Source organism: Puccinia triticina, chromosome 10A (genome assembly GCF_026914185.1).
Source record: "Puccinia triticina chromosome 10A, complete sequence".
Lineage (NCBI taxonomy): Eukaryota > Fungi > Basidiomycota > Pucciniomycetes > Pucciniales > Pucciniaceae > Puccinia > Puccinia triticina.
Window position 1 is genome coordinate 6,349,769 of NC_070567.1, and position 25,423 is coordinate 6,375,191.

Genomic DNA, 25,423 nt, shown 5'->3' on the forward strand with positions numbered 1-25,423 from the left:
TTCATTTGGAGAATATGTTTCACTGATCACATCCTGACCTCCTACTTTTTTCTGAGTGAGAATTTTGCCTCATTGAAGTTTTATACAAATTCAATTGTGACTAAAGAAGGCAAACAATTGGATTCCCTCCACCAAGCCACTTTTTTTCTTCAAAATATTACACACTGATTATAAACCAAACCTGGAAGCTTTCAACCTACGGATACACTTTCATCACTACACCCACATCTTGAATTATACCATTGCCATGCATATTTTGAACCCATCTATTTTATTTATTTTGCTACTGATCAGTATGGTGTGTGCACTTGATCATTTGTCAACATGCAAAGATCCTGAACTTATCAGAATGGAGGCAATGGGGAATGAATGCCTATGTCCCCACTTAGGCTGCACAAACTCTTACCATGAGACATGGAGAACCTCTTGCATGAGCTGTGATGCTTTTGAAGAACAATCACACTCTGGATGCAAAGCCCATGAGTGAGTTTTTCTTTTCTTTTCCTTTTAAGTTCAACTTTTTATAAGTGAAAAAAGATTTTCTATTATGATCTCAGTTCAAATCTAGGGTTTTCATAATGAATTAACTGATATGCATATATGAAATTATTTTTGGGGTTGTTTTGCTAGTGCCGTTTGGCAAAAATATCATGATCTTTCTGATCTTGAAGATGATGAAGACACTAAGAGCTCTGAAAACATTCAGTGCCCGTTTTGTGGAAGCTCCCATGAAAGGAGTGACTCTTGTGTGTAATTTATTTTTCCTTCACTACTTGATAATCTCAATTTTTTTTCACTCAATTGTATCTAAATTTTTGTTGTCATAATTGATCTTCTAAAACTTCTCTTTGGTTCATTTTGCTAGCCCGAATTCCAGAACAGATGTAAATCCTGACCTTGAAGAGGTTCAAGATGAAAGAAATCTTCAAGAACCATTAAGGAATCCAAAGTTTCTCCTATACTTGTTTCTATCAACAGCATTTCACTTTCTTGATAGGTTCACATTGTTTAAGCATTTCAAATAGTCTTTTAATTATATTTCCTCTCAATCTTACCAGAAAGCTTCATATGGCATTCATCTAAAAATGTTAGCTACTTTTCCTTATACTTGTCATCCCAAAATTATCCTTCTGCTGACAAAGCTTGAGGAACCTGTCAAAGTAGAATATCCATTTGAATTTGATGTAGCCAGGGTTCTTGGGTTTGATGGTTACCAATGGGTTGGGTACAGAAGAGGGCATCATGATCAACCTTGAACAATTAGACAACATGAACATGTAACTTTGAGACAGCTTGAACTTGAATGATTGGACAGTTTGTAGTAAGTTTGCCAGTAGAAAAAACATGAGCTGCGGGTGTGAATAAGCATGAATCAGATGGAAAATGGTTGTTGGATAGAAAGAGCCAAGACTTCAGGATATTTTTTTTTTCCAATTTGTTGCCAAGGACAAAACAAGAAATGTGAATGCTGAAATTCTGCCAAGAAGTAATTGTTGGGGTTTCAACTCTTTGCCGCCAATGCGCAAGAGAGGAGCTGTTTATGATGCTTGAGAAAGGGGAGGTGATGATGGATTGATCACCGGATGTGGCTCAGATGGGGCACAGAAAATGATTATTGCTCTTGGTGTTGCTACACCCAATTTCTCACAGGGGTGATTTTGACACACTCTCCAGAGAGTGCCATACCATACCCTTTTTCCAGAACTGTGCTGGATGCTTTTGGTGAAAATAGTGTAAGAAATAATGAAAAATGCTTGAACTCATCCACAACTGTTCTGAAACTGATCCTGGATTGATCCATCAATCATCAAGAATTCATGCAGAATTCAACTGTAAATCAATCAGAAAACAGTTTAAACCACTAAGAAACAATGGCCACAATCAAATCATAACTCAATTTCAACTGTTTGTTGGTTGGGATGATTTCTTGGGTTCAATTCATATTATTCACATGCTAATGAAGTTGCTCATTGTTTTCACTTTGCTAATTTTTCCCTTATGTGTGCGCGTAAAAGTTTTTTACAAATTGCAGGCTGGGCCTCTTTCAGATCAACAACATGTACACACCGGTTAGAATCATTTGAAAGGCCCACCCAAATTGGCATATTTCCCTAAAAAAAGGCAGGTATCATCTATAATTGAGCCAAAAAAGGATGAAAATAGGGTGAAAGTATTTGTCAAGTCAAGCATGGAGGTTTTTGGTAACAGATTTCAGCTAGATAACCTGACTTCTTAACACATATAAGCTTGTGAGTTGTTTTTATGGTTTTTTGTTTTCCAATGTCTCCATGCACAGGCATGTGATCTTTTTTCCATTTTTACAATGTCACCTTTGTGTACGCACGTACATTGGGATGACAGATCACCAGAGGGGCTTTTCACGGCTCCATGACAAGTAAAAACTGGTCAAAAAGCCATTAAAGCCACAGCTAGTCACATTTATGTTGTGTGAAACCCCTTACACGTAGAGAAATTGATCAACATAAATTCACCATAAATGATTGATAATTGGGCATTGAGTAAATATCATTTCAGTATAGGTTGTAATTGAGTTATCCTTAAAGAATGCAACAGTTCTACACCACGGGTGCAGTTGGACGGCGGGCAGACGTCCGGCCCGACCCCTGCAGTAAAACTTTGCACGGCGGAAGTTGGGAGGAGTGTATGTCCGGAAGGTCGGGCTGCCCCTGACGGCGGCTAGGCCACGAATCCTACCCGGACATTGGGCTTCAAGCTGGGATTACCCAGACGTCGGCCGCGGGGCCCAGGGTCATGATGAGATCCAAGCAGCAAAAAGCATCCAGCAGGAGGGTCAATCCGGCAACCACACCTACATCCGGAGATTACTTGCTCACCGGCGCAATCACTTCCAGCCACTGCGATAACAACAATCTTCATATCAGTGTCCACCTTATTCAACATTATATACCGCCTTCTCTACTTATCATGAAGAGCAAACGGTGTGAATTCCAACATTTTTTCTTCTTTTTTTTTCTTTTCTATGTACGATCCGCGAGCACGCTTGGCAGATCATACTGGTGGTCTCAGGAAATTCACTTTTTCAAGTGAGTTTCTGACCTTGGGCCAACGGACAGGTTGACTAGTCCGGTGACTTGTTGGGCAGGTCAGCTCATTTCCGGGGGCAGCCAACCTGTTGACAACCTCAAGGGCCGGCCAACCATGCTGACCCGCCAGGCAGCAGCGGTGGGTAGTTATGATACGCTACAATAACCACCGTTATCTGCGTAGCGTAATGCTTGCTGTTACTGCGCTCAGACGTTAGCGCTAATAGTAACGACCAGTTGTAACCCCGGGCCTGATTTTTTTGGTGTGTTACTCGCGTTACTAGTAGCGTAACGCGTTAACCACCGGTTAACGAGATAAAGAGGGGCAAATGGCCCCCTCTGGATCATATTCAGTCAATATCTGCCCCCCTGTGTGGGCAGATATCGTAACGGATGTCAAATTTCAAACATCCTGGGTGTATGATATTGTAACGCACTTCCGTTACAGTTAACGGTAACGGTAACAAGAGAAAACCCGTTACGATATTGGTACGTTACCAATAACCGTACCGTAACTACCCACTGTTGCAGGCAGATGGGTTGGCCGGACCTATCAGACAAGCCGACCATGCCTTGCGGGTTGGCACGGTTGGAAAAGGTCAGCCTGCCCTCCCTGTTGGGAGGAACAGCCAACGGGTGGTTGGGAAGGGTCGGGCCGACCCAAAGGGCTGCTTGATGTCCTGCCAGGACGGCCCAACCCAAATCTGACGGGAGGGTCCGCCGCGCGACTCACTTTACAATTGGAGCCGTGGTGTATACAACATTGAATGAGGTCCTGTGATACTTCCTCATAAATTATGACAGACTTCCCATTGACTTCTGAATAATTTATCAACCATTTGCTGATACACATCTGACTGACATCAGACCCAGAACAAAATAAATTTACAGTTGGGCACTCTCTGGAGAGTGCGTCAAATTCTACCCTGGTGTCACAAGTTCTAAGTTTAAACCCTGCACAAAAATCTCTCCCAGTTTTCTGGTTTTGATCACATCCCCACCGGCAGTATCCCTGGAAACCCTCTCAACAACAGCAAAACCAACATAAAATCACCCCCCTGCAATTCTTACACAAGTTTCAGGATTATTTGACCAGTTCTCCCTGGAGGGCATAAATCATTTCCTTTTCCATTCCCCTCCCCCAACTGCTTCCGGCCTAGCACCAGACAGATTTCCTCATTGGGCTGGTTCAGTTTTACTGAAATTTTTTTGCAGCCCAAACCTGTTCTTGGGTTGCCCATGGGCCCCCAAGAGGCCACAGCCAAAAATTAGATAATAAAAAAGAAAACAAATTTAATGTTTATGACTCAGGAGTAGTTTCTAAACTATATCCATAAAGCCAAGATACACCGGAATAAATATCAAGTGGGAAAAATGTAGGGTTACTTTTGTCAGATTGGTAATCTAGAAGCTGACTACTTCCTGAACTGAAGTACCTGTTTTGGCAAAACTAAGCTGTGGACAACTGTCAAACCAGCCTCATTCCTAAACTGACTTCATACAAGCACAGTTTTGGTTACTGCAGCTTTGGCCGGCGTTGTTCAGTCCATGAACCCAATGTTTCACCAGGAATGGAGCCAATGGACCCTGAAACCTGAATCTTCAGCAAAAAAGTATTCCTGCTTTGGAGAGCCCTCTACCTGTGAGTACAGAAGAACTTGGGCTATAAAATGAGCATCTCAGTTCAACCAAATAACTGACTTCCTCATCCAATCTCATCTACTCACTTATCCATAACAAACAACACTTTAGCTTTCATTCTGACTCATCTCCAGCCTGTAGCACCTTAGTGCATCAGAATCTAATGACTCCTTTCCATTCAAAAACTTAAGCCATATTCCTTAATTGCCTTTTCCTACATTTGAACCTGCACATAATATCTCTGTTTGCTATTACACATACTGTAATTGTCCTGTTTCTTGATCTCACTCAGTAATTTCTTAGCTATCACACCATTCAAATTAAAAACAGCAAATCAATCCCATTCTCAATCATACACGTTTTATTTGTTTCATTCACGCTCAACTTAACTCATTAGCACCATTACCCTTTCTCTTTAGGTAAGAGCAATGACTTGTCTCTATTCTCTTCTGTTTCACTCACATTAGAACAAGTCCCTAATGCAATAAACACTTTAGTTGTTTGAATTCTCACAACTTTTAGGCCACTTTCTTGGCAGATGGTTTCCTCGCCTTGATCTAGTCTTGATTACATATTAATGCCTAAACCAATTTTTTTTCAGGTGCATTTGATAGTTTTCAAGAACCTGCCCGCCTGTAGAGAAAGCTGATTCAGAAGGCAATGATGTTTTTGGGATCATTATTATTTCCCTAGTGACCTTCAATAGTGATGTGAACCAGGCAGATTTTGATTTCTTTTTCCACACCTCACATGCGCTCAAAAATCTATCAGCAACCCACCAAACACCAGTTCCTCCCGCAGCACTGAACATCCTACTCTTCAGCACCCCCTATCCAGCGCGCTCACTGGATGCCATACTTTTCTTGCTGGACAGCCTGCTGGTCCATTTGCTGGTGGTAGTGTGTTTGCCGGTGTAGCATTGTCCCCAGCCGGGGCCAGTCTTGGCGCACAATATTGCTAAAGCTTTCAGTTATTTACTTTTATGCATAATACTCTGTTCTCTCAAATTGTTATCCATGTGGTACATGTGAAAAGGAAGTAATGAAAATTTCTGGATAATCAAAATAGGGGCTTAAAAGCTTTGTAGTGAATCCTCCAAATTATACCCACAGTGAAGAGCCCATTACTGGGGTGCACTGACGCCACACAGTTCACCATGTGCCCTTGAGAGGGGCCGCTATCCGCTGTAAAATTTTGGTGTGCTTTGGGCGCCCCAGTGAGAAGTTATCATTTCTTTAATTTTTTTGTAATTTTTGGTACAATTACATTTTTGACTCCCATTCCATGCAGCAGAATTACCTTCTGACTCCCAAAAAATGTGTTTGGGGAGTTGGAATGTATTTTTTGGGAGTTGAGTACTTAACCCCCAAAATTGTTGGCCAATCTGGGGCTTGCCGTTGGGGTTCACATTGGCTCAATCAATTGTGCTGAAGTTCCATAGATTTGCAAATCGACAAGCAGGAAAGATTTGTGGAGGTGATGTGTTGTTGTGCTGTTGGATGTGGTGCTTGCTTGGATGAGGATATGGCTGGATGTGGTTCAAGGACCAAGGTGCATACACTGTGGTGAGCACCTGGGCTTTAGAGGGATGAGTTGTTAATTATGGTATTCAAAATTGCATAGGTTTTTTTACATAAAATCATAAACTGCAATTTTGGCTGGGAGATGTCACTTTAAGTTTTATGCACGCTGACATCTCCCAGCCAAAATTGGCTTTATGATTTTATGTTACCAGTGACATATGCAATTTTGAATACCATAAATTTACACAAACCGGACAACAGAAGCACATTTTTCATTTTAGATTTGAAAAGTGCAAAATGTTTTTGAGGAGGCTCTCAGAATTGAAGGGAAGTCATCCAATCAAGCTGCCAAGGGATGTTGTAAAATTTGGCTTGCATGCAACTTTGCCGCTTTGTTTGAGAACAAACTTGAATATTGATTCACAAAAGTGGATATGAGGGGCAACTATCCACTTGAAATTGTTTGATATTTCCTTGGAAATTGCACCTCAGATTTGCAGCGGCAAAGCCGCCTTGGCCTCTAGTGTTACGTTAAAAGGTTCAAGTAAGGTCTGAGAGGCTTCTAAGAGTCATTTTTGTTGGTTTTAATCCATTTTTGCTGCAGATGTTACTCACGTGATTTGTTTCAAATCCACTATGCCAAAATTTGCAAAATTGAATATACAATGACTTCCCATTGTCATTTAGAGAGCTCTTGATGCCCATCTAAATCCTGAATTACACCTATCAAAAACTCAACCAGTGTACATGAAATTAATGGAGGACTTCCCATCAGCTAAACTGCTTGATCTAGAGGGACAGGCTAAACCTTCCTGGCTGGTGAAAATTGATTGATATCAAGTTTTCACCAGCAAACAAGGTTTAGCGGCCTCTTTTTTTTTTTTTTTTTGCACGGATTATTTCTTACTCATATGCGAGGCATAAGAGACAAATAATTTGTAGGAGGAAAAATTTGCCAGTCCACCCTGGAGCAGTGGGTGGACATCCAAAAGTGAGCGACAGATCAGGCAACGGGAAGTCCTCCAAATGAACTGTAGGGTTAGGAAAACATTTCCCTTTTGGGTCAAAAATTAAGAATTTGGGTGTGTAACCCAAAAAACCAAAACTACAGCCGTTTCAAAATGGCAAATTCCTAGGATATTACGTAAGAGTAGGTCCTGATAACACCGCGGCTCTCCGCTCTCCATCGCCTTTTTGTTTGAGCGAGGTCTCTTCAAAATCGGAGTCGATAGAAAGACAGAGCCAAGATGCACATGTGGTCGGAACCTTGCCAGGCCTTTTCACATCAACCAGAGTTTCCGGCGGTCGGCGGCACTCTGCTCCCCGCTCAGCCCCGCAGAGGAGCGCCTTTGTTAAGTTAGGCAGAGGGGAAGTCAAGCACGGCCGAGGGGGGCATTGCTCCAAGGCTCCCACCCCCAGCGGGCCCACCGAAGATGACCACTCCCAAACCACTCCGGATCGCATTCATCCATCCCGACCTCGGCATTGGCGGCGCCGAACGACTGGTCGTCGATGCAGCCATCGCACTCTCCAGGCTCGGCCACGCCGTCACGATCTACACCTCATCCCACCAGCCCGAGCGGGCGTTTGCCGAGACGACCGACGGCACGATCCCCGTCAAGCTGCTCGGCAACAGGCTCTTCCCCAGATCGTTCAAGAACCGCTTCATCACCGTCTGCGCCATCCTCCGCCAACTCCACCTGTCCATCAATCTGATCATCTCCAGGCTGTTCTCAGACACCGACGCCGCTGACATCTACTTCGTCGACCAGCTCTCGGCCTCCATCCCCTTGCTCAGATATGGTACCCGCACCCGGCTCCTCTTCTACTGCCACTTCCCAGACCTACTGCTTTCCCCAAGCACCAGTAGCCCACCCAAAACCACTCAAGCATGGCTCCTCTCGAAACTCAAGCTGATCTACCGGATCCCATTGGATTGGCTAGAGGAATCCACAACCGGTCAGGCTTCATCGCTATCATTATTATCAGGGCCTAACCGCTGATTATTCTAGACCCTAGCCAATGCCGATACTATCCTCGTCAACTCACAGTTCACCGCCGAGGTATTCGGCCGGACAATGACCTCGATCACCAAGCAACCCAAAGTTGTCTATCCTGGCGTGGATGTCAACATCTACGATTGTCCGAAAGCCGACCAGATCGACCAGCAGAAAACTAGCGTGATCCATTCGTGCGTTTCTCTCATCTCCCTCCCCTAGTTGGTGGCTGCTTTTCTCAGATCTCTGCAAATCTACCTAAAACTCTACTTCGATCTAGTGACCGGCCAACGATCTTGTCGATCAACCGTTTCGAACAGAAGAAGGATATCAACCTCCTGCTACAAGCGTACATCCAGCTGAGGAAGAGCGACAACACTGCCAGTAATCCGACTTTGGCCCCTCGCCTGGTCCTAGCAGGCGGGTACGACGAGCGGTTGATGGACAACCGGCAGACCTTGAAGGCACTTCAGGAGAGCGTTCCGAATGATCTAGTCCAGCTGACTCTGTCGACGGAGGAAATCGTCGAGCGAGCGGAGCGTGTGCCGGACGTGCTGTTCCTGCTCAACGTATCCCAGGAGCACAAACTGGCGCTCCTGCACGCCCGGTCGACCAAACTGCTGGGCTACACGGCCTCCAACGAGCATCTGGGCATCGGTCCGCTCGAGGCCATGGCCTGTCGGCTGCCCGTCCTCGCCGTCGACTCCGGCGGACCCCGCGAGACCGTCAGCCACCAGCGCACCGGCTTCCTCGTCCCCCCTGACCCCGAGACATGGGCACACTCCATCCGAAACATCCTCGACATGGACGACCACCAACGACGCCTGATCGGAGACGCCGGCCGCAAACGCGTCCAAGAGCTCTTCTCCACAGACGTCATGGGCAAACATTTCGAACACGCCATCCGTGATACCCTCAGCCCTGCCCATCAAACCGATCTCTGGCTCGAACCCGGCTTTCTGCGTCTACTCGCGATCCTGGTTATCCCCTTCTTGACCATCTGGATCGGCACTTGGACACTCATGTAGAAAAACATTCTTCTCAACTCTCATTGTGCTGTAGATCAAGAGCATAGCTTTGTGTGTGACTAAAAAATGGCCAAAACTGAAATACATGACGTTCTGAACGACTCTCAAACTGAAACTCGTGCAGAATGCATTCCAACCAAGGTAATCTCATATGTCCAGGCTGAATGCGTATTGACTTGCTAAAACTCTCAATGAAGTAGGGAGAACATGAGAATGATTCTAAAGAAACCCACCCTAGTGAATCAATCAAGCAAGCTCAATACTCCAAGTTGAGGGCAAGCAATTTGCATGCATTCTGGCAAGTTGCTCTGCACACAAAACTATGCACGGTGAGTTGCCAATATTGATGGCAAGGCTTCATGTAGCTAACACAGGCTACAACCTGCATGAATTTTGGTAACTTACCATGTATGTTATTTGTGCAGAGCAGCGTGCTAAAATGCATGTAAGTTGCCTGCCGTCAACTTTGAAATCCTCTAATACAAGAAAAACTTACAAGTTGTCAATAATGATACTCCAGTGCCAGTGCTCTTTAACTCCAAATTGTTGCACAATCTCCTTGGTTGCACAGTCACTGTGCACCAAATTTGGTTGAAACATGTACCCTTTGGGCAGGGATTGAAGAGCAAAACAAGCTTCCCCAGAGTTTCCAGAGGCCAACTGCTGCCAGCAATCTAACTTTTTATTGTAGTTTCAAAAGATAAGAAGTGCAAAATGCTCTTGTGGCAAACAATTACAAAACTGGTTATCAGTTGGATGTGTTAGGAAGCTTTAGTTAATTCTTTTTGTACTAAGTAGAAGATAGAGTATCTTTGGTCAATGTCAGCAGCTCTTTAAGATCTGATGATCAATGTTGCAAATTTGCAATGATGTATTTAAATGCATTTTTTTGTAGTTTCATTTCTCCATTTTGCCATCAAAAGGAAGCCAGGTCTAGGAGACAACAAGTGTCAGTGAATATGACTTTGGACTGCTCAGAAGAGACTGCCAGCATTTCTGACCAGACTGCTTTGGCTTGGCTTTCTCCAGATGAGTGGTCTCTGGTTCTTTTTCTTCAAAATCAATACTGCTCAACCAAGGAGATCAACAGGCTCAGTTAGTTCATCCAAACTGGCTGGGCTTACTGGATACTTGCCAGGTGAATTTCTTGATGGCTCAATGTGATTTCAACATGGCTGTTTGTGTTGAGCTTGCTGAAGTGCTTGGGTCTGTGAAACATCTGATGATGAGCTTCAAGAGGTATCCAATTTAATACAAACATCTTCTGCTTGTGGTTTGTATCCCTCCAACTGGCCACTTCCCTCCTGAGTCCTAGCATACATATCCACTCTGCCAAAATTTTGCTTCACCCTGAACCAGTGACAGATCTGAATTGTATAAATCTTATCCTGAAAACATGTGAAATATATCAATTGGTGTGGTGGTCAGAACAGTGCACATGGTGGAATTCAATTTACGGAGTGTTGCTGGCAGACCAAGCTTCAAGACATTTGAGGATCAAGATCAAGATCTCAATTAGTGCCAAGGCATTGTACTTTGACATTCAAGGATCAGCCTCCAATATTTAAGGTTTAGCCTCCACTTGGCCAATTCAGGTTTTCCATTGCATTACACTCTTCTTGGCTATGTTTCTTTCTTTCTCAACATTGTTTTTGTTTCTCTGTTCCGCTCTTTTCTATCCTTGGTTGTTTCTGTGAATTATTGCTGCATTGGGATTTCTGGTTGCAGAGTGTTGCCTGGTTGTGGTGTTGGTTGTTTTTGTTGTGTCTGCGTATCTTGTTTTCTTAGTAGTGGATGTGCCTCAGATACAAGCACATGCCACTCCTCCCCAGAATGTAGTTCAAGTTCCCTGGGAGCTTGGACAAGGTCCCCCATGCAATTCCATCCTGATCCAAGGGAAAGAACATCACATCCTGAGTTTTTACCAATCCTGATCCTGATTCAAGAGTTCAGGCTCCCCTCTCATGCGAGATATTCTCAGGTTTGAGCCTATTCCAGATCCCTTCTCCAATTCCCTGACCCTCCAATCCCACCATATTTATAGTTGAACCTTGTGCTTCTCTCTTTGACTCACCAACACAATTTTTTAGTCCTTATTTCCTTGATTCTCATCCACCCAATTCTGCCAAGGGTATTCATCCCCCTTGTCTCCTCAAACCAATCCTCCCCCGGGCCCCCACCTACACTATCCAGTTATTTTATCCTTTTTCTGCTTGAGATTTACAGACAGCAATGAGGGAAGCTATACATCACTTTCCCCTCACCGCGCTGCCTATGGTCTGACACCATAGGTGCTCTATATATATTGTTATTGCATGAAAATTCATCAACTATTGGTTTTAGTAGAACAATCAAGTCAAGCTTCAAATTTGGAAGGAAGATATCAAAAAGCAACTATACAAATTTGTTGACAAAAATTGCTTGAGAAGAAGTTTTCCCCGGAAAACAAGGTTTAAAATCTACTTTTGAGTTAAGCCATTCAGACAACATGAAGGCCTACATCAACTGCATTATTTCTTTTGCTTATGATTTTGGTTATGGTCTTTAAAATTAAGAAATTAAGCATTTTTCACATTATGAACTTGTTATCTACAATCATTAGTCGTTGAATTTTATTCAAGGGTTTTAGAATTTGGTCATAAATTTACAGACACAGACAGTATGAGATCGTGTTTTTAGTTGGCTAGAGCTCCTGGCTGGCGCGTATAACTACATCATATGAGGGATGGGTTTTAATCGGAAATAGATGACCGATCAGTTTTCGAATACTTGACTTGTAACGGTATGGACCGTGACTTGGTTGGATGGATCGCTCTTCTTGTATCCCTCTAGCGAGAAGTCCTTCAAGGTCCCATTGGGAGTTGCAATCAATGAATTTCGGATAGCGTTCATTGATAAGCCCCTTTCTCTCACTATAGAGAATACTGCACAAGAAGTACCGAGTAAGTGTCGTAAACAAGAATCGATGCGAATTTATATGAAATCAAACTTACCAAGACTTGAATACCCCACGGGGATCCTCATCAGTTGAAGGAATACAAAACATCCAGTCATTCCCGGACTAGGCTGCCCCCCAGAGAGTACATCGGCAAGGAAGATTGAGGACGCTGTTAAGATGATCAAAGCACTCAAGGCCGAGGTCTGCAGTGCAACAACGCCAATCTTTGTCAAGATGTGATCATTTCTTGAGAAGGGAGGAAGCGAAAAAATAAAGCAATTGGATTGGAACTAGTGCTCTGGCCTCAATCAGAAGACATAATGAGTGTACTCACTTCAAAAAACAGAATGGTTTGTCTTGATCTATGTTTTGTGCACTGCGCCCTGAGTAAAGATTCCCGGCAACGATGACCAATTCGGCCAACAAGGAAGTCGCTAGCCAAGCTGCTAAAACGTGTCTTGCGAGTTGGAAAGTTGGCAGTCCGGTTTCGGAGAGATCGACGACTTCAGCTGGCTTGCTCAGCTTGATTACTTCAGACCGACGTAACAAGACAAAAACTATCAATTGTTGACATTCGAATCCCCTGCGTTATGGCAACTTACATATACTTATGGTGCAGCCCCATGAAGTCAAGAAGTTTATTGCACAGATGAAAAGGCAGGCAACATTCCAGAGCTTTTTTCCAGCTGCTTTGAGAAAATGTTGGATGTAATATACTTGAACTAGAAATTGCACGCAGCTAGATGAGGAGAAAAGAGTTTCGAGTTGTCAGTACATACATGCATGTTTGCTTTGGAGCAAACCGGCCATCAGCGACTGACCCCACGGTAGCCGGAGTGGACACCTGGGCGGCGGAAGGGCGTTCCAAAATTCCTGTATCTGCCAGGGTTCGAAACAAATGGATTGGTTGTTGAGTTTCCTCAAATCGATATCAAGATCAATTTTTGGACACCTACTTGGCAAGTCGTCACTCTGTGGCACTAGGCTGGCGTAATTTTCTCGGAGAATGATCACGATGAATGCCAACGCTAACAAAGTCACGGCATTGTTCCCCCAGCGAAACTTTGGAGAGGCAAACTTTGAGGCGTACGCTCGATCCAAGGTGATCCCGATAATCAGAGCACTGTCGTTTTGATTGAGGGGGAACAAAATGCTCTTGCTTTCAGTGTACCAATGTTACTTATTACCGAGTAGATAAATAGTTATTGAAATTACTCACGCAATTGGTGCTGCGAGGAGGTAAGCCGAAGAGTAGAAGAATTTCTGTTCTGACATTTATTCTTCTCTTGCAGGGTATATAAAACAACCACAACGTAACAATAATGAATCGAGTATCCAAGGTCCACACTTAGTAATCTTATTGTCCTGTTGATCGATCCAGGAGCCTATGGGTGTGATTTGAAGCCGAAAGGATATCTTGGGATTTTCTGATTGCTTTCTCCGGTGGTTCAAGGGGGAATCAAAAACCTATAGATTCATATTTGCACCCGGGAAATTACAGATCTATGTGCCTGAAGCCTTTCAGAGATCGATATGCTAAGAGACGGAACAACTCGCAGATTTCGCCTGGATACGACAATTGAGTAATAAAAAAGGGGGAAAATATCAGACTATTTGTTCAACAAAGTAGCCTTGATCCTGGTGAGGGGTTCGTCGAATATTCTCTTATGTGACGATTGTGTGTCAGCTTGAGGTTCCATGCAGCTCAGCGGTTACTTGAGCGGAAATCGGCTCACGTTGATTCTCGTATGTGAGATCAATTTGCTGAAGGAATCCCAGAAATCAACAGACTTCACAGTCATTGCTTCGCACCGCATACGGCTAGAAACCGACGGAATCACCGGCCTCCCCTGTTACCTCGGTTGGCAACGGCAGCGGTGCATGGGCGACGTTTCCCCTGACCCGCGAGTCAGCATGATGAATGTACTTGATCGTCACTGGTTGATAGATTCCTCGCGACTTTTGACAAGTTTGGGTACCATGTCGACAATTTCTGGTGGTCATGACGCCCTTGTGGGGGTGGCATGCACAGCTCGCGAACGTCATACATAATGATTCGTTACCGAGAGCTCTGGATCGATAGAGCGTATCTGTTGTCTTTTGGATGGCTTTCAGTTCGCGTCAAGTATTACATACACACGAACTGGGAGCAGTACCCCAGACAGAATTTAGACACAGCAAAGCTGGCAAAGCAAAGAAAGAGAAAGGAGATTGTATTCTCCAGTCGACCTCGCCTCATCCTTTCCATGAGGTCTAATATCCGTTGGCATGTGTGAGCTGTCGGAATTCTTGACGTGGCACAAGCTGAGGAGTTCGCTGTGATCGGCCAAAGACCTCCTATCAGAAGGTCGAGGCTGAGCTGAAGGTAAATACTATTCTTCCAGGCAAATTTTGTTTCTTCACACAGAAGAATTGCCTCTTCGGACTCGCCGTCTCTGGGTTCTCTGTTTTGGCGACTGCGCGGAGGGGCTTGAGTGGCTCGCTCGCCAGCGCAGCGCGGGGATGCATACATATGCAAAGTGAGCCCGACCTTCCAGCATGATCGAGAGAGGTCGATTTGCTGCTGCGGGGCCTCCCCCGCATCCTCGCTGGTCCCATTTTAAAAAATTCCGCTGCCAGTCCGTCCCGCGCTCACCCTGCACCAGGAACCCCACCAACGAACACCCCATATCCGACACGACCACTCCTAGAGCCTCCCCCCTCCAGACAGCCCACCCAAATACCACTGATTGACGCATACCATCATGAACTCGGCAGCTCGATTATCACGGGCAGTTCAGCCTCTTTCGTTCCAGTCAAGGACACTATCACGGACTATCCCCTTGGCTTCGAACTGCCACTTCCAGCAGCGATGGTCATCTAACGGCAAGGTCTCCGGGCCGGTCATCGGTATCGATCTGGGAACGACCAACTCGTGTGTCTCCATCATGGAAGGCAAAAGCCCTCGGGTCATCGAAAACACCGAGGGGGGCCGAACTACCCCGTCAGTCGTAGCCTTCACCAAAGACGGTGAAAAACTCGTTGGAATTCCTGCCAAGCGACAAGCCCTGGTCAAGTCAGTTCTGCTCTGTCCCTGTCTCTCTCTCTCTCCTCTCAACGTCTCTTTGCGCATGACAGGACCAAAATCTGATCCTGTCACCACATCATTGTGCAGCTATGAAAACACGTTTTTTGCTACCAAAAGGCTGTTGGGTCGAAAATTTTCTGACTCGGAGGTCCAGAAAGACATCAACCAAGTCCCGTATAAAATCGTCAAACACACCAACGGCGATGCTTGGTTGGAGGCACGTGGCCAAAAGTATTCACCAAGTCAGATAGGTGGATACGTTGTTCAAAAGATGAAGGAGACCGCTGAAGGTTACCTGACGAAAGAGGTTAAACACGCTGGTTAGTAGCTGTTTCTCTTCTGATCTGAAATGCCTTTACCTGGTCACCAACCCCTTTCATTTTTTCCGCTTGCAGTTATCACCGTCCCTGCCTACTTCAACGACGCCCAGCGGCAAGCAACAAAGGATGCCGGTGCAATTGCCAAGCTGGACGTTCTCCGTGTTATCAACGAACCCACCGCTGCTGCCTTGGCATATGGTCTGGATCGAGAAGAATCGCGGCTGATCGCGGTCTACGACCTCGGAGGTGGTACCTTCGATGTGTCGATTCTTGAAATGCAGAAAGGCGTCTTCGAGGTTAAATCAACCAACGGTGACACCCACCTGGGAGGGGAAGACTTCGACATTGTACTCGTCGATCACATCATCTCTGAATTCAAGAAAGACACCGGTATCGATCTTAGCAAAGACCGAATGGCCATCCAACGAATCCGAGAAGCTGCCGAAAAAGCCAAAATCGAATTATCATCCACCTCGCAAACGGACATCAACCTCCCCTTCATTACCGCCGATGCCACAGGTCCCAAGCACATCGATATCAAACTTGGTCGGGCCAAGTTCGAATCCCTGGTTTCCAAGCTGGTCACTCGGACCGTAGAACCTTGCAAGAAGGCCATCGCTGATGCTGGTGTCAAGAAAGACGAGATCAACGACGTTCTATTGGTTGGAGGCATGACACGAATGCCCCGAGTTATCGAAACCGTCAAATCACTATTCGGCCGAGAACCAAGCAAAGGTGTGAACCCCGATGAGGCAGTGGCTGTCGGCGCTTCAATCCAGGCCGGTGTTTTGTCCGGCTCCGTCACGGATGTCCTTCTTTTGGACGTAACCCCGCTTTCGCTAGGTATCGAGACCCTTGGTGGTGTCTTCACCCGACGTAAGCCTCCGGTAGATATATTTAGTGATGCCAGCCGCTAAATTGACTTTTATTTATTCTTAGTGATTAACCGCAATACCACTATTCCCACCAAGAAGTCATCTGTCTTCTCTACCGCTGCCGATGGCCAGACAGCAGTTGACATCAAGGTCTTCCAAGGAGAACGAGAACTGGTCCGGGACAACAAGCTCTTGGGCAACTTTCAACTCGTTGGAATTCCTCCTGCCCCCAAGGGAATTCCCCAAATCGAAGTTACCTTCGACATCAACGCTGACGGTATCGTTGACGTATCGGCCAAAGACAAGGCAACAGTAAGCAGTTTAACTTTGCTCAGAGTTTCATCTCCAAGACCGAACGAGTACTGACGAAATATTTCCATCGGGCTACCGCAGAACAAGGAGCAATCGATTGTTATCGCTGCTTCGTCCGGTCTGTCCGACAAGGAGATTGAGCGAATGATGCACGAGGCCGAACAGCACGCCGAAACGGATAAGGAACGTCGAGGAGTCATCGAGGCAGCCAACCAAGCCGACAGTGTCTGCGCAGACACCGAAAAGGCCATCAAGGAGTTTGGCGACAAAGTTCCAGTCGAAGAGAAGGAGGAGGTGATGAAGTTGGTGGCCGAGCTCCGTGAACTTGCTGTCAAGAGTCAGAGCGGCGACGAATCAATCAAGGCCGAAGACATCAAGGAAGCCGTCAGTAAAACACAGAACAAGAGCTTGAACTTGTTTGCCAAGGTACGCACATTTCAGCATCTTTCTGCTGTTTGTTATCGTGCTCTCTCGCAGCATCGACTCATCGCTCATTGCTATCGCTCAACCTTCCAGGTTTACGAATCCCGCAACAAAGACGAACAGGCCAAGAATGACTCCGACTCCACCCCTCCACCCCCGGAATCCGACGAACAGAAGAAGAAAGATTAGACCATCCTTGATACCCCCCCCCCCCCTAAAAAGATCTTGTTCACCGTTCGTCTCAGATCCTCTCCGCTAGAAGATCATTGCCCCCCTCACAATGAAAGGTGGATCGATCTAACCATCTCACAATGTCAAATTTTTCACGTGTTGATAATTGTCTAATGGCGGTTTTTCTTCGCCGAGCCCTTCTTTTTTTTTCTTTGCTCCTTTTCATGTAATTGCCCACACTTCTTTTTTGTTTGGTGTTTACCCAACCCTCTTTCGCTCAATACCCTCCCCTATACAAAACCCTTGTTACACAATCCCCTCTCCTCATGAAATCAACGAAAGAACAAAATACCAATCTTGACGCAAACAATGACTTCAAAGTTCTCGAACAGTCGATCCATCAGATGTGTTGGCATGTTGGCTGCAAAAAAGGGAATCCTGAGATTCAATTTCAGGTAGTGAAGGACTCCCCCGTTGGGTAAAACATTTGATCTGGAGGGAAAGGCTAAACCTTACTGGCTGGGGAAAGGTGATTGAGATCAAGTTTCCACCAGCAAACAAGGTTTAGCGCCTCCCACTAAATCTGGCCATTTAGGTGACGGGAACTTTGCGGGAAGTCCTCCTCAGCTGCGTATTCAGCGTGTCAGAGCACAAATTACAACCATGAGGTTGATACCAGAGTGATGGTAGTTTTATTTGACAGGTTATGTAGTTACAATTTTTATCAGGGTTTCAAGTAAAGAAGGGGAAAAAGAAAGATTGGGATTGTTACATGTTGAGCATCTGAAACAGTGGATCTAAAAGCAGCGGATAGAAAAGACAGGGTGCTACAATTAGAAAAAACAAAACCTGTGAGAATCACCAGGAAATGAAATGAGTAAAAAGTAAGTTTTGGTACAGGACTGACAAGAAGAGTGGAAATGGATCTAAATCAAAAGTGGAAAGAATGATACAAGGACTAAAAAAGCAATTTGCAAGACATCAACAAAATAGTCCAACATTTGGACCAATCTTGATGATTTTGTGGAACTTATAAGACAAGGATCAGGTTGCTGGTGTAGCTGGAGTTTTTACAATTGAGAGAGCAACAAATTCAGGAGCCCATTGATCCAATCCACTAATTCGAACTGTGTTTGATTTGTTGGGCTGTCAACGTTATCCAGTCAGCTCTAGATAATCAGATTCTAGGTTGTTCTCTTCTCAAGACTTACAAGTTTGATTGAGGCCAGAAAACCATTGTAAATATCTGACCAAGTCTGGTGTATTCGTAATAAAATATCGCAAGAAAGAAATTAATTTTGCACATAGGGTCATGAAAGTCCTGTTGTCAAAAAGTGCCCTGTACTGACCATACCAGTCCTAGGCAAATGTACTTGAAATTGTAGATTTGCGTCGTCATTCACAGTAATAAGGACTCTTTTAAAGCTCAAATTTCCTGTATCTTCATTATTTTCTGGCAGCGCAGCATGGATGTAATCCAGGGCGATGGTGACTTCATCCGTTCCTCCCCCGGGGATATCCTTCCAGACCACCGAGCCCTTTCCCTCAGGCCCGATGTACCTTGCAACCTTCTGGTCGCCCACCATTTTGATCTCCGCTGGCGCGACTACTTCGGCTTGGTCGATTGTGAAGCGTGTAAATTCTTTTCGAGGAGCTTCCTTGGTTTCTGTAAGCTTTAGCAATAGGCTTCCGCGATGTGCAATGTCAATTTCAAAGCTACCAAAAGTAGAAATGAAAAGAAGAAACATTGGAAAACGGTTAGCCACTTAATGCGATGATACCGCTTTGAAAATTCAAGGACTGACGATTTTTCCTTGATGCCTAGATCTTGCCCGACCCATAAGTCTTCTACGCGTGCGGCTGAAAAACCCAGATCATCCAGTTTGATAGTTGTTCTTTGATCACCTTGTGCCCAGTTGACAACGACTACAATCCGATAAGTTTTTACACGTTACGCAGGTTAGCTTCAGCTGCATACATTTAAGAACAGCAAGGAGTTAACAAAAAAGAGCAAACGTCTGCTTACACACAACTGTTCCCCCATCCTTCAAGGGCCCACTCCATATATCCTTCTCGTTGGGGTATCGGCGCCTCAAGGTGACACTTTTCCCTAGTTCGTCTTGCTATTTTAAGAAAGGCAAATGTTGATAACCATCCTTCGTCCAGAAGTAATGATCCAGAAATTATTATATTTGTGAATTTTGACTTACATTTACTTTGATTGCATTTGGGTTTTTTATCATCTCAACTGTATCCTTGTCAACATCTTGGACCTTATCAGAAAAGATCAGAGGTGATCTTTGGAATGTAGAAGAACAATTCAGATTTAATGGTGAGAATTGATGGATAAAGAAGAGGACAGAGAATCACTTTGTAGCAGCCCAAAAAGTGAACATGGTCCTCTTCTCAACAAAATTTAGTTCCCCATCATCTGTTCGAGCCAGTCTGAGAAAACCAAGATCGTTGAATGCTCCAGGCCTTGCGTAGTGAGCAAAAGCAACAACTCCATTCAAACTCCTGACACTGTTTGGTCAGAAATGAAGTGAGGTGAGTACAAAATGGACTGGAAGATAAAAGTATACTTATGTTTCTTACAAGGAGTCCCAAATAGGCAATTGCTCATCTGATACCCTCCAACTATTGGCCAGTTTTTGCTGGGCCAATGCCGAAGCACCCCACTGCCCAGTACTAATTATATTCAAAACAGTCAGCATGATAACAAATGTAGCTGCCTGGAAGTTTCAATTCAACTGACGCATAGAACATCGATACACGGGTATTGAGTAATGCATTTTGCATGTTAATGTAACGCTCCTGTGAATTTTTTTAATCATCAATCCTTTATAGATACAACACTGCTTGGTCAAACCCCCATAAAGGTTTGATGGACTCACATCCAACTTTGTTGCTGTATCCGGATTTTGCAAAAATTCAGTGGAGGGCATGTCACAGCTGTATCATCATGGTTATGCAATGTTGTAGATAGATTAGTACATACATTTATTATAATATGCTATTTTTCAGATAGGAGAGATGTTGAAGCTTACGGCCTATGCATTAGATAAACCACACCTTGGTCAGCCAGACTTTTTACGTAGGCTTCCAAGTCCCAAGGGATATCGAGTCCGGCTTCTGGCCCACCTCCAAAAGGTCTAGAGCACAGTTGCGGTCTAAAAGGTCATGATCTCATCAGCCACTCCTCTTTCGAACACGTACAAGTTGGAAGGAATTCATGAATGTGAACTAACCCTCCCCATGTACCCACTCCAAAATTAAAGCCTTTTGGTTTAATCCAGCCTACAAAATTCCCGATGCCATTTGGGAAAGAAGCCTTCTCAGTCTGTTTATGAATGAACCTCTTATTCAGCTCAAGGATCTCCCGGTCAGTTAAAGTCTAAAAATAAAGATGTGTATACCTGGGGCGACCCATCCGAATTGTAGCCCCTTTCCCATCCACAATCAAATATGATGGTGGTATATCCCGCTGTTTTGAGTCCATTCTTATCTATACGATCTGCCTGTCCGTAAATTGTCTCGTCTCTTGGAGCATTGCACTCAATGGCCCAGTCAGAGCTCCAGCCCATTGGAGCTACGCAGTATAGAATGTTGACTATTTCAGTATCATGAAATTCTTGGATGAAACTAATCCTTTTCACTGACGTTTAATACCATTAGGTTCCGCTATACTGCGCTGCACCATTTTGATAGGGTTTTGGGCTGTAAATCCAATGGTTGAGATAGTGAAAATCAAAATTTCCACCCCTTTGTAGAGCCACTGATTATGGTTTGACCTGTTTTTCATCTTCGAGAGCATGCTGATAATGTCTGAGTTAATTTAGGTCAAGTTTGATGAAACATAACCAATCCAACCAACTTCAGTGCGGTAATCAGTATGGGCGATTGCTTTGGGATCGATATACTGGTGTTCTTTATCCACTCTATACGCGGATGGCTGCTCTATTCGAGGATAGAAATCAGCGCTGGGTCTCTTTGGCAAGTCAGTGTACCATGTATATGACAGAAGTGATTTAAAAGGAAGAATGAACAGATCTATATGAAAGTAAAATGTCTGTGATCAGAGTGATTCTGAGCTCGTGGTGGTGAGCGTTTGGCGAAGAAAGTAAATGATTGCAATCTGATGTTGCAGCTCCAAAAAGATAGTGAGAAGAAAATCACAATGTCCAATATCCGTGATTAAAATCAGTATGTCCAGGGAGATATGAAGAAGTGAAAGTTGCGAAAAGACGGGTGAGTGTCGACTCCTGAGGCAAGCTTGGCAGCCAAAGGAGTGATGTTGTTTTATAGTGTTGTGATTAACCAGCGAGTGCATCCATGCGCAATTGGTATCCTAGCTATGTAGATACCTCGATGTCGCCGAGATCAGGGGTTGATCAGAGCGCGTTGCGAATGTTAAACTATGGAAGGCCTCGCGATGAAGGCCTCACGTATCGACCGCACGGTGAGTCTACAACGCCCGGCTGCGGATGGTCGGGTCGAGGAGCCTTTCAACGCGCCCCGGCGAATCTGTGCATGTCGATACATACGCAACCGTCACGCAGAGAAATTTCCCCCGGTTTCGCGATGACTATCCAAAGGTGTGGGAGGCCACCGGGCGTCGGACGAGATAGCAACAAGAGGTTTGACTCTTTGAGCGACGCATCCCGACCGGAGCGGAAGCATCCCTTCACGGCGGCAGGTCTCGGGCTTGAGCCGTCATGCACTGACGCGACCATCTTATCAGGCCACGGGCAAAAATAAAAAAACATGGTGGGCCTCAAGCAGCCCACCATTACTGGCTGGATCTGCATTCCAAGACACCACCGAGAATTTGGAATGTTTGCAAGTCTTATTGCTCATGACCATAAGCCGGGGTTCAATGCGGGCTTCATGAGGTCTAGGATGAACCCGGTGCCATAAAACGTGGAATTGTGGTTCAAGTGGAGGACTTCCCGTCGAGTCTGGGAGCCTCCCAGATCTCAATTTACACACCCATACTCTTAATTTTTGGTAGAAGGGAAAATATTTTCCTAACCCTACAGCTCATGACTTTCATGTGCACTGATTGTTGATTTAGTAGATGTCTTAATTTAGGAGTTATAGGGGCATCTAGAGCTCTCTAAATGCCAACGGGAAGTCCTCCAGTTAAGGCACACCATTGCGGGGAGGAGGGCTACATTTGAATGGATCAGAAGGATTTCTTGGCAAGTGGACAGTGCTGAAGCTGATGGCATCGTGCCATATAAATAGGTATTTGGACTGTGCTCTTTTGACTGCCAATTTATTTTGTTCCAGAAGTTGATGGAGGCAATTTTATGAGAACATTATCAAGGCAGTTTTCTTGATTTCATATCCATCAGGCTTCCCTTAATTTCCCCCACTTTTTTTGCTTGGCAGGTTTGAGATTAAGGAACACACTTCAACCCTGTTTTCCCTTATTCTTGGAAGTGGCCCGCTGGTTGATGAAGCTTGATGAACCGTTCAGGCATTCTGGTCATCCCTCCAACTTTCACCCAACCTTAATTAATTCAACTGGGGAAACAACCCTTACTTGTTGACCATTCTCAACCTCCACACACTTCAACCACTACCAGATATCCTGAGTGGGATATCCAGTAAGAAATCCAGGATACCCTGTATCCCAAAGCACACTCCTGTAATAGGAGTGCACACTGTGCCAAAGCACACTCTGTATTAGGAGTGTGCCAAAGCACACTCCATAATAGGGGTGCACACTCCGTAATAGGAGTGTGCCAAAGCACACTCTGTAATACACCCCGTAATAGGAGTGTTGTGCCAAAAAGCACACTATGTTAGAGATAAACATTTGAAACTGGGGTACCTGTTAAGTTTTGAGCTTAAGCACCAACAAGATACAGAAGATGAGCAATGACAGAGCTTGAGCAACGATGGGAGGTTAAGCTACCCGTAACGGTAGCGTAACAAAAACGTCCGTTATTGTTACCATGACGGCGGCAAAGCTTCCGTTACATTTTCTTTAATTTTTTTCTCTCTCTTGCTAGCCTTGTTATGTTATCCCTTGCAATTATAGGAGGATAACCTGCGCAAAAAAGGGGGTTTTTCCCCCTTTTATGGCATTTTTACCTCTGGTAACGCGGTTAACGCGTTATCTCCGTTATTTTTCTGGGTATTGAGGGTGAAAACACCCTCTGTTACGTTACCCACCGGCCCAAGGAGCCATGTTGCCATATAACGGTAACACGTTATCTGGTAACGGTGGGAAGTTACGTTACGAAAATCCCTCTGGATATTGTAACGTATGTAACTTCCCATCGTTGGCTTGAGGAAGGGGCAGTGAGAGTGTCAATCTGGCCAGATATGGCTCAGGTAGGCACAGAGAAAAAAAGGAGAGAGAACCAATGAGTTGATTGCTCTGGAATAGGCTATGGTTATATAGACTATGTATATGGCATTAATTTGTGAGTGAGAATAAAATTAATAAAAAGGATAATGAATAATAAACTTCTCAACTCATTGTAACATGTCAAAATTTACATCAATATCCCCAGCAGAGAGTGCACACACAGAAGGATAAGAAGGATTTGGGAAAGTTTGACAAACTAATCTAGGCATAGAACAAAGTCAACATGGCTAGTACGGTAGGCAAACATGACCACTAAATACAAGCAGACCATAATATGTGGACTCATAAGTGTAGAATATCTTTGATCTGAAAATATGCCCATAGAGGAGGATAAAGTGAGCAGAGATGGTGAAGAAGGGATTTTAGGTATTTTTAGGGATGCGTGGAGACAGAATTCCAACAGTACCTGCTAGTTTGTTTTTCAAAACCAGCACCTCACACCGCACCTGGCACCGGCAATACTTTTGGCGGGTACCCCAGGTACCTCCTTTGGCAGCAAGCTGGATAGAAATGTATCCAGTGCCTTGGGAGAATTCAATCCAGTATGGCGAGGAAATTCTCCCAGCAAGCTGGATAGATTCAGCTTTCTGGGAGGATTCCTCTTGGCAAGCTTGCAAAAAAAAAAAACCACAAGCACTATGGTACACTACAAAAAGCAACAAAATAGCATAGCGTAGCGGGGCCCCGCTATTCCTCAAGCCAATTAGCAATAGCGGTAGTGGCTGATCACTATTTTTAGCGCTACAGTAGCAAAAAAGCTGTTACACAAGCTATGAACTCCACTCAGCAGAGTGATTTTTTTTGTTTTTGCTACAAAATAGCGCAATAGCGGCAAGACCCACTTTTTCTCGCTTTTTGGGGCTTTTTGCTGAGGATAGCGGATAGCGCACTGCTCCGCTACCTGTTTGACCAATTTCATCTGTACTCTGTCAAAAATTAAGCGCGGCGCGCAGAGCACTCCACCCAAACGCAGCCGTCAAAAGATTCATGTCCTCCCCTTGACATTCTTCCCATTTTTTCCCGCTATTTAGCAAAAAGTGGAGTGATTTTCCACTTTTTCAAGGTCCTGCTAGTTAGCGAACTAATAACAGAAAAATTTTCCGCTATTTCAGCGGTCAGCGTAATTATTTTCTGCTACAGGCCACTGAAATAGCTTGCTCAAAATATTTGGGTGTTTTCTTTGAAACCCATTAGCAAAAATTGTAGCAATCCACCCGCTACTAAAACTGCTAGCAAAGCGGGCCCAAACCTGCACGGGGAGGAGTCCCTGGCAAGCTAGCCAGCTCCCCAGGAGGTGTTGATACAAATGTATCCAGCTCCCTGGGAGGATTACTCTTGGCGTGCTGGATACAAATGTATCCAGCTCCCTGGGAGGATTACTCTTGGCGTGCTGGATACAAATGTATCCAGCTCCCTGGGAGGATTACTCTCGGCGTGCTGGATACAAATGTATCCAGCTCCCTGGGAGGATTACTCTCGGCGTGCTGGATACAAATGCATCCAGCTCCCTGGGAGGAGTACCCTGGCAAGCTAGCCAGCTCCCCATGAGGAGGAGTTGGGAGGAGTCCCCTCCACAAGCTGGATACATCTGTATCCAGCTCACTGCAATAAATTCTCCCAGCAAGGTGGAGACTATTACTTGTATCCATCTTGGAAAGGGATCAGTCCTCCTGGCAAGCTG

The 25,423-nt window shown here is 44.8% G+C and overlaps 5 protein-coding genes across 5 annotated transcripts; 2 read left to right on the plus strand and 3 right to left on the minus strand.

The window, feature by feature from the left end:
• Positions 1 to 7,662: 7,662 nt before the first annotated feature.
• Positions 7,663 to 9,254, plus strand: PtA15_10A663 (uncharacterized protein; the record flags this gene model as incomplete). The annotated part of the gene is made up of 3 exons (XM_053160862.1): positions 7,663 to 8,188; positions 8,249 to 8,420; positions 8,507 to 9,254. The coding sequence occupies 3 exons, from the start codon at positions 7,663 to 7,665 to the stop codon at positions 9,252 to 9,254; spliced, it is 1,446 nt and encodes a 481-aa protein (XP_053024794.1).
• A 2,754-nt stretch (positions 9,255 to 12,008) lies between these two features.
• PtA15_10A664 (uncharacterized protein) lies at positions 12,009 to 13,467 on the minus strand (the record flags this gene model as incomplete). Its single annotated transcript, XM_053160863.1, has 7 exons — positions 12,009 to 12,178; positions 12,248 to 12,438; positions 12,527 to 12,722; positions 12,795 to 12,931; positions 13,014 to 13,071; positions 13,149 to 13,315; positions 13,412 to 13,467. 7 exons carry the CDS (start codon positions 13,465 to 13,467, stop codon positions 12,009 to 12,011), a joined length of 975 nt encoding a protein of 324 aa, XP_053024795.1.
• Positions 13,468 to 14,936: 1,469 nt separating this feature from the next.
• PtA15_10A665 (uncharacterized protein) lies at positions 14,937 to 18,481 on the plus strand (the record flags this gene model as incomplete). The annotated part of the gene is made up of 5 exons (XM_053160864.1): positions 14,937 to 15,247; positions 15,347 to 15,579; positions 15,655 to 16,455; positions 16,519 to 16,766; positions 18,422 to 18,481. 5 exons carry the CDS (start codon positions 14,937 to 14,939, stop codon positions 18,479 to 18,481), a joined length of 1,653 nt encoding a protein of 550 aa, XP_053024796.1.
• Positions 18,482 to 18,670: 189 nt separating this feature from the next.
• On the minus strand, positions 18,671 to 21,060 carry PtA15_10A666 (uncharacterized protein; the record flags this gene model as incomplete). Its single annotated transcript, XM_053160865.1, has 12 exons — positions 18,671 to 19,076; positions 19,166 to 19,286; positions 19,387 to 19,483; positions 19,571 to 19,658; positions 19,731 to 19,883; positions 19,956 to 20,048; positions 20,116 to 20,174; positions 20,255 to 20,312; positions 20,408 to 20,512; positions 20,609 to 20,700; positions 20,777 to 20,949; positions 21,021 to 21,060. The coding sequence occupies 12 exons, from the start codon at positions 21,058 to 21,060 to the stop codon at positions 18,671 to 18,673; spliced, it is 1,485 nt and encodes a 494-aa protein (XP_053024797.1).
• A 765-nt stretch (positions 21,061 to 21,825) lies between these two features.
• Positions 21,826 to 22,093, minus strand: PtA15_10A667 (uncharacterized protein; the record flags this gene model as incomplete). The annotated part of the gene is made up of 2 exons (XM_053160866.1): positions 21,826 to 21,884; positions 21,970 to 22,093. The coding sequence occupies 2 exons, from the start codon at positions 22,091 to 22,093 to the stop codon at positions 21,826 to 21,828; spliced, it is 183 nt and encodes a 60-aa protein (XP_053024798.1).
• Positions 22,094 to 25,423: the final 3,330 nt, after the last annotated feature.